Source organism: Athene cunicularia (genome assembly GCF_003259725.1).
Source record: "Athene cunicularia isolate RWA chromosome 4 unlocalized genomic scaffold, athCun1 chr4_part3, whole genome shotgun sequence".
Classification (NCBI taxonomy): domain Eukaryota; kingdom Metazoa; phylum Chordata; class Aves; order Strigiformes; family Strigidae; genus Athene; species Athene cunicularia.
Genome location: NW_020799100.1, coordinates 10,456,338 through 10,469,441, shown reverse-complemented (window position 1 = coordinate 10,469,441; position 13,104 = coordinate 10,456,338). Strand labels below are relative to the sequence as shown.

Here is a 13,104-nt window from a genome sequence, read left to right as displayed (position 1 = left end):
ATGTTTGTGATTATGTTATTATTACCCAGTTTGGAAATGCTCTTTAGAACAGCACATATACTATAGTATACCATCTACATTGCCTGTACAAGGAAAACTTTGTTTCAATGGTTATCACCATGCTTGTTATTATTGCTAGATTTTCATCAGCCACTTGTTACCAAACTAGAAAATTTTCTTCCCCAAAGATCTCTAAGTACATTTAATTTTACATACATACAACTTCACATCAACAAACACTGAGACAACTCCTGTGGACACTGGCTAAGCAGATAAATTATACACAGAATCTTAACAGGTGGAGGAAAAATATCAGAAAATTATAACCTTGGGTTTCAGTTATTCCAACAATCCATCTCTCTGAGGTATGCCAAAGAGCATGGCACTCTTGCTGCCAATACCACACAGATTCTTCCCGTTCTGTCTTTAACAGCCACTGCAGAAAATGTTATAAATACAAACCTCCATATGGATGAGATTTGTGGATGTCTAGCCCACCACCTCAGAACAGCTTTTGCTTTCCCACCAACCCAAAAAGTCATGAGAGGGGCCACAGTAACACGACAGCCCCACAAGCCCTTTACACAGGCTGAGGCAGCACACCAGCCCATCCTCTACCACCAGCAACTCATTGCCATCCCCTCACAGTGCGAATATGCACAAGGCAAGGGCAGTTAATTTTTTTCCTTCTTTTTTTTCTTTTTTTCTTTTTCTGAAAGCAATGGCCACTAAAAGTATTCCTGAAAATGCAGTGTAAGTTCCTGCTATATGCTGAAGATGCAGTGGTTCTTTGGCTCTGAAGGTAATGACATGTTGGATCTGAGCAGGAAGGACATGTGCATGGCCAAGAAATGACTCTTGGGAAGGCAGACTCAGATTAACAGTCAATTAGCTCTCAAAAAACATCAACCCTAAAATTTTGGTAACCTCAAACTACTAGACTACATGCAAAAGTATGGCTCCTTTTTAATACATCCACATGGTTGTTACACAAAATGGAAGGCATAAGAGTCAGGGTGCAGAAGATCATCTGAATGTTGCCATTTTAGTTATCTTATTCTCACTTGGGTGTTGAAAATCTGCAGTCCTACCCAGCAATCTTATCCTGCTATGTAAATCTTTTTAAACAAAATGCCTTATTCAAAGCTTACTATTGTTAGCCGATATCAAATCAGTGTAGCAATTCGCCATCGGCGTATCTTGATCTAATTACAATCTGGAAAGAATCGAAATAGATCTAAAGAAAATTCAGATAATGGAACAGGCAAAACAAGAAAGGGAAAGGAGGAGCATAAACAAAAGATAAAAGAAGAACAGAGAATAAAGGATAAAGCTTTGAGATACAAAAAATAGGATTAGGTGATACTGAAATTGTGGGGGGTATGCACAGCGGCATCCCATAAAGAAAGAGGAAGACAAGGGATTAAAAATGTTACCATCATCTAATGCATTCTATGAAATTAAATGTCATTCACTGAGATGTGAAAACAGTGTGCTTAGAAGTCAAACAACATCTCTGATCTGAAATGACCAACCAGTGTTCATTTGTACTATGTCAATGGATTTCAGATACAGTCAATGGAGACAAAACTTCACCCTCCTATGGATCTACCTATGACTGACAGCTCTGCATAACATTTAGCAGTACATCAGAATTTAACTGCTGACATAATACTCACAAATAGGCCAAAGATTTCAAGGATACTTCTAGTATAAGAAACAGCTTGTTTAATTTGGATGATGCTCAGAGTGTTTAGTACACATCAGTACTAAAAAGTCTGTGGGCTCTCAGACTTGTATTACAATTCCTTTCTTTCAAGATGAAGTGAACTTGAGTCTCTTCCAATTTTTTTTAATGTCTATTTTTACAAGGATACACCCATTACAGAAGGCCTTACTTTTTCCATGTTCTATCCCATGATGTAACTTCCCTCAACATTCTCAGATCCCAAGGATTAACAAAGAAATCTGTAAATATTGCAAAATTAATTATAAAGATTTTGCTACACTTCTCAGTAAAAATTCTTTCCTCAAAAAAAAACCCCCAAACAAACCAAACACCAAAACCAACCAACCCCCCAAACCCCCAGAAGATTAATATATTTTCTGTCTTTAAGTACACACTTAGAATCCTTTAGTGCTGGAATTAGAAGGGATGTGTGAATAGAAGTAGTGTCAAAATACAAAGGATACTGAATGAAAAACCACACCTTTGTAAAGGGAAACAACTCATTGTAATTTGCACCTCTTTTGCAAGCATATCCCTTGACAAATAGCTGATGACAAAGAAATCCATCCAAGATAAAAATATATCAAATTCACTCTACAAACTGTAGCTAGACAAATATATAGAGGCAGTTCTCAAGCCATAAGGTATGGTTTAGTTCTCCCATGTTAATGTCATGCTCTCAATAACGGCATAAAAACATGTACAGAATATTTTTTCTAAGTGGGAACCCTTACATTGACCTATCGGGCAGCCATGTGTCAAGCTTTACAGAAAAGCATCAAGGCAGTTCTGATCCACTAACTTAACAACCCAGATGTTTCTCCCTGCTGATTTCACTTACCTAAACTGCCACCACTGAAAACAGACCACTACACAGCAGTTTCAGAGGAAGGAGCTCAGCCTTTCAGGCAGATAAAGGTTGTTTTCAGTTTAAAACAGAAACCAACAACATTACTGGGCTTAATCAAAGATTTTTTTCACTGCTTTTTACAGTCATTTTCTTTGTACTCCTGGCACCAACTTTGTTAGGAAGATCTATTGTTTGCTTTTTAAAATGTGTCTGTTTGCAAAGGCCACCAGATGAAGGGAACTCTTTAAATCACTCTGTATGGGGAGAGTGTGAACATGTGCATCACAGTTAGAGCTTTAATTTCTCTATGCTGGTAAACCACTTACAACCATCAGTAATGAGGGGAAAATCTTTGAGACAGTTATATTCAAGACATGCTGTTTTACAAGGTGCTCTGTATTCTGAAGTTACAATTATTCAAAAAAATTAGATTCTTTTTTTAGCATCTGAGAAATTAAGAGAGTAACAGATTTACTTGTTGATTGATAACCTATCCCAAAATAATGGTTTCAGACAAGAATCATTTGAACACCAAACATCGCTATTATAATTATCACTGTCTTTTCTTTTTAAAAAGCTCTATTTACTAGGTTACAAATGCAAGCAACTGTTGCATCATCTTACAGTACTGGAATTGCTATTGAATATCAGGGAAGGGTAATAGGATAGATAAAGGTTCTCTAAAAGAGAAAGCACCAGAACTAGCAAAAAGGTGGGGTTGGTCAGCCCTTCATTTGAATGTAAATGTAATTATGAGGCAGGCAGTTAGGCTGACGTCAGACAAGATCTTGGTAAACCATTACCACCAGCACCTGGTAACACAGTTGATAATAAAAGAGGATGAAGTAGAAGATTCCAACCAGAGTGGCATTATTAGAGAAAATCAAACACAATTTAAGTGAGAAAAGAAAATACCAAAGAACAGGATGTTGTGACAAGTATTTACAATCTGTGACAATCATGTATGTGAGCTCTCTCTTGGATAACGAGAACAGTATGTATCCAGGATCTGCAAGGGAGAACAACAACCTGCCAGTGCAAAACTTTGTGTCTACTCCACCCTATTCAGATTACATGGGATATCATCCTGTGCCAACTCTGGACACCCATGGACAGCCTGCAGGAACCTGGGGATCACCCTATGGCCCACAGAGGGAGGACTGGAACGCTTACGGCCCAGGACCTTCCAGCACGGTTGCTGCTGCACAGATCAATGGCTCGCCTCCTGGACAGGTCTCCTACAGTTCTGCTGATTACAGCTCCCTCCATCCTGCTGGATCTGGGGGGTTACCTCCTGTAGATACAATTAATACACAGCAAATCTCTCCCAACAGCCAAAGGCACAGCTCTTACGAATGGATGAGGAAAACAGTGCAAGCTAACACTACTGGTAAGTGTATATTCAACTTTCAACCTGAGAAAGCATCTTCTGCTATCACCAATCTTATAAATAATTAACTTTACTTGAAGCACATAGGTTGGTGGGTCATTTACAACATTTATTTAACCTACTGCTGTTTAATGCAGTTTTAACTAAATTTGCACTAGTTTCACTTTCGTCCCATAATGGCTTTATAAGGTTACTATAGAGGAATGGATGTTGTGTTTAGATATGACTACATGTCACTCAAGTCCAGGAATCTTTGTTGTTAAGCATTTTGGATTAAAAACATGATACTCTTGACAATGTTATGGAACAAAGAATGCAGCAACATTTAACAGCTACAAGCAAAAATACCACATACTGTTTTGTGCTTCAAGGTAAATATCAATATAAAATTAGGTTGATCTTTTTAAATCTCTACAGATTTTTCAATATTTTAAAGAAAATTATGTGCTCTGATACAACTGTAGCGATTATGCAATTATCTGTGCTGTTCCTTTGTCTTATTTTTCTGCCTATATTAGGTGAGAAGAAATATTCCTAGAGACATAAACTGACTCAAATGATCAGCATAGACTATTTTGTTTGCAGACCACATATCTCATCAGTCCTTTTCATTTAGTTTCAAATCAGTTTTACAAATTTTTCTCATGTACCAGAATTCTGAAGCTTGCCACAACTGTACAATTAAAAATCACTTTTTTGCAAGTGTCACTCGTTGATATGCCTGGTTTTGTTTGTGAGCCGCATGCCAAATGAACCTTTAGGTGTATATTCCCAAAGTGTAAATTGGGTATAGCAAGGTTTGCTAAATCTATTGTTAAGGTTAAAAGTAGTAAGTGTGTGTTAGAAAGCATCAAAGAAAATGCTCTATAGAAAAGCAATTACAACTGGAGCAATCTTAGAAGACACAGAAAATCAGCACTGCTTCTTGAGACACAATCCTCCTTCAAATGGTGATTACTCAAGAGCAAAATTAGTCTGCTAATTGTTTATTTGTTATAAAGCAGATAGATACACACAGTTTTCTCACTGTTACTAAACAGAAAATGCCTAGTGAACATGAAGATATCACAGTGCCATCCTTCCACTTGGAGCCTCTACAAATGTCTTCAAAGCCAGGCAGATCTATAGTCTGTTTTTTCCCCCTCATGTAAATCAGCAGTAACTTCATTAATATCATTGGAGATTTCCAGGTGTAGAAGTGATGCAAGGCTTGAGTGTAGACCAAATTCAACTGAGAGTACTGAATGTCAGTGAGGCAACCCTGTCTCTATCAGGTTGTCATTGAATTTTAAATGTGTTACCCTTCTTCAAGAATAAAACATACTTAAAAATCTAAATCCTAGTTTTACACTTACTGCAGAGACATGGAAAATCCTGAAACGTTTTTCATGTGGTTGCTCAACTTCAGAAAATAGATACGCAATTCAGAAAAGCAGTTATGTGCTTAAACTGGTCTCTAGTCTGAAAAGTACTTACACAGAATTCACAGACATGCTGAAATACTTTACGAACAATACTGGACAGGTGAAACAGGGCCTGTCAATAGATACATGCCCCGAGGCTGTGCATTCCTAGAGCCCAATCCTTTGAAGTGTTAAAAACAGCTCAACACTTGACAGAACTGGGCTCAAGACACCAATCCAGCTTTAAAAAAGGGTTTGGGAGAGTAAACCAACAATGTGGTATTTTGCAATAAAAGGACCAAATAAATTTGGCTTTTCATTGGTGTTTTTAAAATAATGTTAACTGTAAAAAATGGAAAATTTTAATACTGACACATAAAAAGTTGTGAAAAATTAAAGGAAATTCAAATAAATATTGACAACGATAAAATTATGCATGTACAGCTACATATTAATTTAGCAATGCTTATCTAGAAGATAATGTAAGAAAAATTACTTGATGCCATTATAACCACTCTGAATCAGACTTGCTCTGTTTTTCCTTACTGACATAATATTCATGCTATCAAAGCAGCCACTGGCTCCTTCCTTTCAATATTGTCGCTGCTTAATAGAGTTTATCGCTCTAAGATTTCAGAATTACAGCCCTAAACTTCAAGAATATATTTATATAAGAAAATATGTGTATGTCCTTAACTTCACTAGTGGCATGTACTCACATTGATGTATGTGAGCAGCATAGAATAAGAGAAATCAAAACACACCCAATTCAATGCGGGAGCCTACTGAAATACTGTCCTAAAGAAAACGGGAATTGTTTTGGGGAGAAGATGTAAATGGGAATTTTTCCCCCTCTATTTAGGCTCTATTAAATACACAACATTCTGATTCAATATTCATATTTAGCATTTTATAGAAAAAAAATAAATTGCAGGAAAAGTGAAATAAAAAATTACCTGAACAAGTAAATTCTCAGGATGACAGAACATCATGAAGACAGAACTATGTCCTTTCAACACAAAAAAATTGATTTGAAATTATATATCCTCTTACTAAAAACCCATAACTATATATTCAGAAACAAACCTTTTTTAAATTTCAAATTGCAAACATATGAGGCAATATGACATTTTAAAAAAGAAACACTGAAAGTGGGCTTGGTAAAGATATCTTCACAGACAGGCTGAGAAAAAGAACATCTATCAAATTCCTTACAGTCTGATCTGTTTTTTACTAAAAATCAATGACAAAATGCCCTAACAACTTCAATTATGTAAGAGCAGAACTTCAGACCAATTAATTTCTAAAACCTGTGTAATCAAGTGTAAAATGTATATTTTATAAGAGCAAGTGAGCCTTCAAAGCACAAAACTTACTGAAAAGAAGGTATCTAAACAAGGGCCTAGAAAACAGCTTTTGTATCTTTTAAAAATTCAGCTGAAACATCTGGGAGTGACCCTTTCCAGAAGAACGGACTTTAAGGGGATGAAACAAAAGGTCAACATTATTTTTATATTTTTCGAGATCAACCTCAGTTTCTTGGTTTTTTTAAACTATAGTCCTCACATTTTAAGTCTTTATTTAAACAACCTGTGATGTACAAGTAAATCAGATTACATGACAGCAGAAACACAGCCAGAAAGCAAAATAGAAAAGCAGGGAAAAAAGGCTAGGCCTCTGCTCTAATGCTAATTTATTTTTCTTTGTAAACTACTTGTGACATCTATTTTCCAGTGGCCTACATTGTCTGAGGTTTTGAGGCCTATCTGCCATATTGAGGCAACAGACCCTTTTAACACTTCACTTTGCTTTGATATGCAGTCTTGTCTCTTCCTTCTCCCTCTTTTCTTCAGGAGTTATATTGCCGGAAAGGGTGATGATTTTCACAGCAAATAAAGAGGCCTTCTCCTAGCTTTATTGTCTTCAGAAGAAATGTTCTGTGAATTTTATGACCAAGGGGAATGGGGAAAACTACCCCTTTTCTCCACCCCCTCAAATCATGGTCATATTTGCTGATTGTAGTGAAGCCGGAATAACCCTGTTGAATTTTAACCTATTTTCAAAGATTACCTTCTAAGCCTTCAGTTTATCAGGAACCTGAATATCTATACTATTGTTAACATTATAACTATCACTTAGAGCAAATATTTCAAAGCCAACAATTTGTACCTTGAAAAAAGTAAACTTAGTTTGATGATTGTTTTAGTCCTGCAAATTTAGGCAGTAAAACCTTGTACACCAGAAGTCAAAGTGGCATAGGATTTGGGAAAACCTTCTTTAATTATGCATATTTCAAAATGTCTTAAGCTATGTCTACCTCTAGCCATCAGATAAAAATACTGCAGTCTATTCTCAGTGTTGGTCCAAAATTAAAGAGAACAGAGGAAAAAATATTCCTTCATCTATTTCTGTCCTTTTTCCCTCCGCTAAGATGAAAGAGTCTGACATTTGTTTAGGGCTTGTAAATTCCAAACCAATTGGCTTGTGTTTCTGAATGTGAAAGGGGTTCTTGATAAGATCTCCTTGTCGCTCCTTTGTGTGGCGTGTGCTCCATCTTAACACCTCAGTGGATTTTAGGGAACCACTTTAAAGGAGTCTTTGTCCTACAGTTTGTCCCAGAAAACTCACATCAAAAAAAACCTGGGAAGATCAGAAGAAAAAGGAAAACTATCTGGCGGTTGAAAGTGCAAAGGAGAATAAATAAGTGGAAAAGTGATCTCTCTGTATTATTACCTGAAGAATTGTTTTTAAAAGCCTATGAAATGAGAGATACCTTCTAAACATCACGTAATGCTTCTCTTAACAGTATTTATCCAATATATCTAAAATATTTCTTTTATACACTATAGAGAGGATGATACAGAAATCCTTTTACAAGCATTTTATTGCCTCGTCTTACAAAGTGACAAGTGCCTTCAGCTGGAAAGGGAAGCTCAGCACACAGAGTACCCCCAGTTATACCTCTATAGGCACACAGCATCTTGGAAGACTGAATCTTTTTGAAAAAATAAATTCAAAAAGGCTGAAAGTTACTTAACTTATTGAACTTATAATCATGTCCTATGGCCATGCAAGAAAGCAAAAGCATTTCTAGTAGGACATTTCTTTGTGTTAGAGAGGTGATCTTTAAAAACTCATATAAAGAATTAGGACATGGTGCAACTAAACAAATTGTGACTGAACTTCAGTCTAGAAATGCTGTGTATTTATGCCCGCATATGCACAGAAGTCACTTCATGAGCACTGAAATGAAACCCCTTTGAGAGGAAATATAGCCATCACCAGTTATGTACTGCTGTGGATTATTTAAGATGCTTCAAGGTGTTTTTCACTTACGAGCTTTATATTTAAATGTATCTTTACAGAGAGGAGGAGGTGAAGAGGGAAAGCCAGTTATGATAACCAGTACTCACTTACTCACCCTGCACATCCTATTCCTTCTCTGTAACACAGAAAATAATTCCATGCAAGTACTCTGTAGGTCAATTAATATCTGTAAAATGTTTGAGATGTTTGAAAGAAAGATGCTTTAGAAAATAAAATTCAACATATTAATAATATTTCTTTCTTAAACAGGTAAAACAAGAACAAAAGAAAAGTACCGAGTTGTTTACACAGATCATCAGAGACTAGAATTAGAGAAGGAATTTCACTGCAACAGATACATTACAATAAGGAGAAAGTCAGAACTTGCAGCAAACCTGGGACTATCTGAAAGACAGGTACACAGAGACTGTCCGTCATTCATATGCACCCATTCATCAGACACTGTTGCTGCCAGGGGACGTGAGCAGCATCACATTCGGTATCCAAAAGTAGTAAAGGCAACCATGATACAGTTTCCAAGTATATTTGACACAATGCAAATACAAATTAATAAATTGGTTCATTTGATAAAAACCTCCAATTATGGGTCACTGAATAATTTATAGCAGAAAAAGTACTTTTATGTGCATAACAGCCTGTGAGACAGCTAGACTTCAGTTATTCTTAACATTATCTCAAGCTATGTTCTCAAGAGTTATGATATTCACCATTTTATTTCTTCTTGCAAACACAAAATGGTGGCCGGAAAATCTCCAAAGTACTGAATATATTTCAGCTGTAAGCCAGGAAAATGAAAACTCAGAACTTGAGGAACAAATATCTATGTATTTTTTTGCTACAAATTTATTGCCACTATTCCCATAGGCCACATTCTTCCTCAGTCAGTTGGATTTCAGCACATTTTAAGAAGTTTTTTCAATCTTTGATTTTCAAGTCAGGATTTCATTTTACTATTATGTTCACAGGTACTTCACCTACAGTAGTAGCTCACATCCACTATATACACAATGCTTCAGGCGGTACAATGTGGTGCCAAATTTTTATGTGTATTATACACATATATGGAGCCAAGACTATCCATTCTGGAAATATTCAAGTGCCTACTTAGATCCATTGCTTCTTTGGGAAGCAGCTCTGCATTCATTCATATCAAGTATATATTTAAGCTCTGTCCTGAATAAAGATAGTTTCTTGAGCAGAGGCCCAGGTATCATACAAAGCCTAGGGGAATTCAGGCTAAAGAATTTCCTAAAAATCACAGTGCTGAAGAGCACACTTACAAGGCACAGCTCTGCAGTCTGCACATATAGTAACTGTGGAATCCAACCCTCTTTATACAACAGTTTTGCAATGGTTCTGCTACAGTTAGGAGGATGAGGAAAGATTTGGCAGTACTGAGTAAGGCATCTCATACCTTAGCAACCAGATTTACTGCCCTCAGGTAAAATAAAACAAGAGACCTTTCATTTCAGAATTTTACAAACATTATTCTTTCTGAATATACACATTCAGTTCTTTAAAATATTCTTTCAGTAGCCTCCTTCGCTTCTGCATTCAGTCTGCGCAAGAACATGAAACAGAGAGGGACCAATTGATGCTGGAAGTGTAAGGATACATAGATAAGCAATGGTATTTAAGGATCAAGCATTGCATTTTTACAAACATATTGTGGTGCACTGATGTTCAATCCCAGACCCAAACAGTACATAGATTGCACTCTACACATTTTAAGTTGCCCCAGAAAAACAATTCTATCATTCATAGAATCACAGAATGGAGTGGAAGAGATCTTGAAGATCATCCAGTTCCACCCCCCTGCCATGGGCAAGGACACCTTCCACCAGCCCAGGTTGCTCCAAGCCCCGTCCAACCTGGCCTTGAACCCTGCCAGGGAGGGGGCAGCCACAGCTTCTCTGGGCAACCTGTGCCAGGGCCTCACCACCCTCACAGGGAAGAATTTCTTTCTTATATCTAATCTAAATCTGCCCTCTGTCAGTTTAAAGCTGTTACCCCCCTCATCCTACCCCTACACCCCCTGATCAAGAGTCCTTCCCCATCTTTCATCTAGCCCCTTTAAGCACTGGGAGGCCACTCTAAGGTCTCCCCGGAGCCTTCTCTTCTCCAGCTGAACACCCCCAACTCTCTCAGCCTGACCTCACAGGGGAGGTGCTCCAGCCCCTGATCATCTTTGTGGCCTCCTTTGGACCCACTCGAGTGGGTCCCTGTCCTTCTGATGTTGGGGGTCCCAGAGCTGGACAGAGAACTGCAGAGGGAGGTCTCATGAGAGCCAAGTAGAGGGGGAGGATCCCCTCCCTCGACCTGCTGTCCACACTGCTCTTGATGCAGCCCGGGACACAGCTGGATTTCTGGGCTGTGAGCACACATTGCTGGCTCATAGTCAGTTTTCCATCCATTAATACCCCCAAGTCCTTCTCCGCAGGACTGCTCTCTCCATCCACTCCTCTCCCAGCCTGGATTTATGCTTGGGATTGCCCCGACCCGTGTGCAGGACCTTGCACTTGGCCTTGTTGAACTTCATGAGGTTCACATTAGCCCCCCCTCTTAGGCCTGTCCAGGTCCGTCTGGACAGCACATCCTTTCCTTCCAGTGTGTCAACTGCACTACACAGGTTGGTGTCATTGGTGAACTTACTGAGGGTGCCTTGATCCCACTGTCCATGTCAGGGACAAAGATGTTAAACAGCACTAGTCCAAACATCGATCCCTGAGGAACGGCACTTGGACATTGTTGATTACAACTCTCTTGAATTCTTTATCCATCAAGTGGTCCACCTGTCAAATCCATGTCTCTCCAGTTTAGAGACGAGGAAGTCATACAGGACAGTGTCAAAAGCTTTGCACAAGTCCAGGTAGATGACATCAGTTGGTCTTCCCTCATCCACCATCCATTGATGGACTAAATTTTGTTATACAGTAGGATATAGCTGCATTGGAAAATTTTTAGAGAACTGTAATTATGATGAAAGATTCAAAACCTCCACCTTAACGTTATGCAAGCTGGCTGATTTAGAACACAGACATGTCTGGTGTAACCAAAAATGCCACAAAATCAGCAGTTTCCTTTTACATAGCTATTGCTCTTAAAGCCATCCAATTTCTGACTGGCAGATTTCCTTCAAGTATGATGTCCACAAATTACATAATCGACATTTCTACAGGACTCATGACAGACAAAGCTAAATGCTTCTTACTGTCATTAACTAGTAAGTAACAAAAAGTAACTAGAACAAAATAATGAGATTTTTAATACAAAGCAATGGTGCAACTTTCTATAACATATTGTATTCAGGATATCACAAAAGGATATCACAAAAACTGTAAAGTAAGAACACAAAAAATTAATGATAAGGAAAACAGTGTTTTCTACTCATTCATACTTTCACATAAGGAAAGAAAATACAGATACTTAAACTAAAAGTAGATTTCAAACTGATAGCAGTCTTTTCATATGCACAATTAGCCTGGGAAATTAACTGTCATTAAGTAATGCTGATATCTATTTATAGACACAACATAGTATATATGTATCTGTAAAATACATATATATAGTTCAGTAACCAAAAAAAATAGAAACTTTAAAAATACATAAGAGTATAAGTACACACAAAAATCACTCACAATATAAATGAAGAAATAGAACCCTCACTATTTGGGTTTGAATTAAACTGTAACATAGATGATAAAGAAATCTTCAAAATTATTACATAATTGCATCTTCTTAAAGTATGACACATGCCACTGTCAAAGTTTAGCTGATGAACTAGTTGGACCCTAAGTCTACACGAGTAAGTTGATTCCTGTGTTCCTAAATATAACACAGCAAGTTCACTTCACAGTAGGTCTAAGAAAGGAGTCTCATTTTTTATTGACTATGATGCAAAAAATGAATACAAAGTAACTAAATTTTTTTTTTTTACTGCACAAATTCAGTGTTTTGTGGTTTGGGGGGGGTTGGGGTGTTTGTTTTGTTTTGGGGTTTGGTTTTTTTTGTTTGTCTTTTTTTGGGTTTTTAATAATTCTTTTAAACATATTTATATTTTTGATGCTGTTATTACTGTAAAAACTTGAACACTCTTTGAGTTAATCAGCTATCATTTATAACACCACAGGTGAAAATCTGGTTCCAGAATCGCCGAGCTAAAGAAAGAAAAATGATCAAGAAGAAAATATCTCAGTTTGATGGCAGCGGTGGCTCAGCTCAGAGTGACTCTGGTTCACTCAGTCCAAACGAAATACCTAGCTCTCTGTTCCCACCACCACATGGAATAAATGGATTACAGCCTAATGACATTCATCAAGTCATAGTTTCAGAATGAACAGAGGCAAAAAAAAAAAGGGGGAAAAAAAAAAAGGATGAATTTTGCCACCATTTGCCCATACTCCCT

At 37.4% G+C, this 13,104-nt stretch overlaps 1 protein-coding gene across 1 annotated transcript; it reads left to right on the top strand.

Moving 5' to 3' along the window:
- The first annotated feature begins 3,539 nt into the window (after positions 1–3,539).
- CDX4 (caudal type homeobox 4) lies at positions 3,540–13,035 on the top strand. The gene is made up of 3 exons (XM_026848582.1): positions 3,540–3,969; positions 8,949–9,094; positions 12,829–13,035. The coding sequence occupies exons 1-3, from the start codon at positions 3,540–3,542 to the stop codon at positions 13,033–13,035; spliced, it is 783 nt and encodes a 260-aa protein (XP_026704383.1).
- Positions 13,036–13,104: the final 69 nt, after the last annotated feature.

What these genes read in the sequence shown, in the direction of transcription:
- CDX4 (XM_026848582.1), top strand. Translation starts at nt 3,540, where the DNA reads ATGTATGTGAGCTCTCTCTTGGATAACGAGAACAGTATGTATCCAGGA. An exon ending in AGTGCAAGCTAACACTACTG is followed by an intron (nt 3,970 to 8,948) that starts GTAAGTGTATAT and finishes TTTCTTAAACAG; the next exon opens with GTAAAACAAGAACAAAAGAA. An exon ending in TGGGACTATCTGAAAGACAG is followed by an intron (nt 9,095 to 12,828) that starts GTACACAGAGAC and finishes ATAACACCACAG; the next exon opens with GTGAAAATCTGGTTCCAGAA.